This window comes from Aplysia californica, unplaced genomic scaffold (genome assembly GCF_000002075.1).
Source record: "Aplysia californica isolate F4 #8 unplaced genomic scaffold, AplCal3.0 scaffold01545, whole genome shotgun sequence".
Classification (NCBI taxonomy): Eukaryota; Metazoa; Mollusca; class Gastropoda; order Aplysiida; family Aplysiidae; genus Aplysia; species Aplysia californica.
The window spans coordinates 37,592-39,044 of record NW_004798815.1 but is presented as its reverse complement, the minus strand read 5'-3'; the positions used below and the strand labels follow the sequence as shown (position 1 = coordinate 39,044).

At 42.5% G+C, this 1,453-nt stretch overlaps 1 protein-coding gene across 1 annotated transcript in view; it reads right to left on the bottom strand.

Annotated features, from left to right (window-relative positions):
• The window catches only part of LOC101845980 (tumor protein 63), a gene marked incomplete at its 5' end in the record, with an annotated part of 18,685 nt that overhangs the window by 1,675 nt on the left and 15,557 nt on the right, over nucleotides 1-1,453 (bottom strand). The window contains 1 exon segment of the mRNA XM_005113007.3: nucleotides 58-198. Within this exon segment, the coding sequence (XP_005113064.2) occupies nucleotides 58-198 (141 nt within the window).

Sequence of the window (1,453 nt, the reverse complement as noted above, 5' to 3'; positions counted from 1 at the left end):
CCAGTGGAGAACCCCGCCCGTTGTACCACTGGAGAATCCCCCCCCTCCCTGCTGTACCTGAGAGGTGAGCGAGTCTGCAGTGGTTCCAGATCTTTCCAGCGCCTGAGTCATGTCTGCCATCTGTCCTTGGTGGAAATCTAAGAGGGAGCTCCAGATACGGCGCCGGTGAAGCTCCGGAATGTTCATTCTCTCCAGGCTCTGGGGACACACCCACACATCATTGGTTTTTGTTTTGTTTGGGGTTTTTTAAAAGCAAGAGTTTTACAGCACTTGCAACACAATTAGGCCCTGTAAGTGCTGAAGATTAGAAGTGTTACAAGAGAGTAAAATAGTTCACAGAAACCAAAAAAAAACCCCAACCTAGTTCAACTGCATACAGAATAACGTTCACAACCATACAGTAATTATATACAAGGACAGCAGTAAAACCAACCATATCAGCACATATTAACACAATACAACTAAGAATTAAACAAATGAGTCTTGAGCAATCCTAAATGTTTTAGGATTTGTTATTTCTCTGAGATTCTGTTGTAAGGAGTTCCAGATTTTAGGGCCAAAAAATGAGAAACTTTTAAGTGCATAAAAAAAAAAAAATCCTACACACATCAATGCAACAAAGGAAACTCCTTTCTCTCACCTCTTGGCTAAACTCGTCTAGCTGGAACAAGTTGTCGAAACCCATCTGTTGGAAGTTGTCGATGTAAGCTGACAGGCCTAATCTGCCCAGCCATCTGAAAAACATAAATAACACAGATAATTGCCTTGGATATATAGCAGTTAGAGTAGATAATTGCCTTGGATATAAAGCAGTTAGAGTCGATAATTGTCTTGGATATATAGCAGTTAGAGTAGATGGTTGTCTTGGATATGAAGCAGTTAGAGCTGATGATTGTCTTGGATATGTATCTTGGATATGAAGCAGTTAGAGCAGATGATTGTCTCGGACAGATAGCAGTTAGAGCAGATGATTGTCTCGGACAGATAGCAGTTAGAGCAGAAGATTGTCTCGGACAGATAGCAGTTAGAGCAGATGATTGTCTTGGACAGATAGTAGTAAGAGCAGATGATTGTCTTGGACAGATAGCAGTTAGAGCAGATGGTTGTCTTGGGCAGATATAAGTTAGAGCAGATGATCGTCTTGGACAGAGATAACAGTTAGAGCAGATGATTGTCTTGGACAGATAGCAGTTAGAGCAGATGATCGTCTTGGGCAGATAGCAGTTACAGCAGATGATTGTCTTGGACAGAGATAACAGTTAGAGCAGATGATTGTCTTGGGCAGATAGCAGTTAGAGCAGATGGTTGTCTTGGACAGATAGTAGTAAGAGCAGATGATTGTCTTGGACAGATAGCAGTCAGAGCAGACGATTGTCTTGGAGAGATAGAAGTTAGAGCAGATGACAACCTCCGACAGTTGGCCGCCACAGCAAGCTAATCACCCACACTGGCA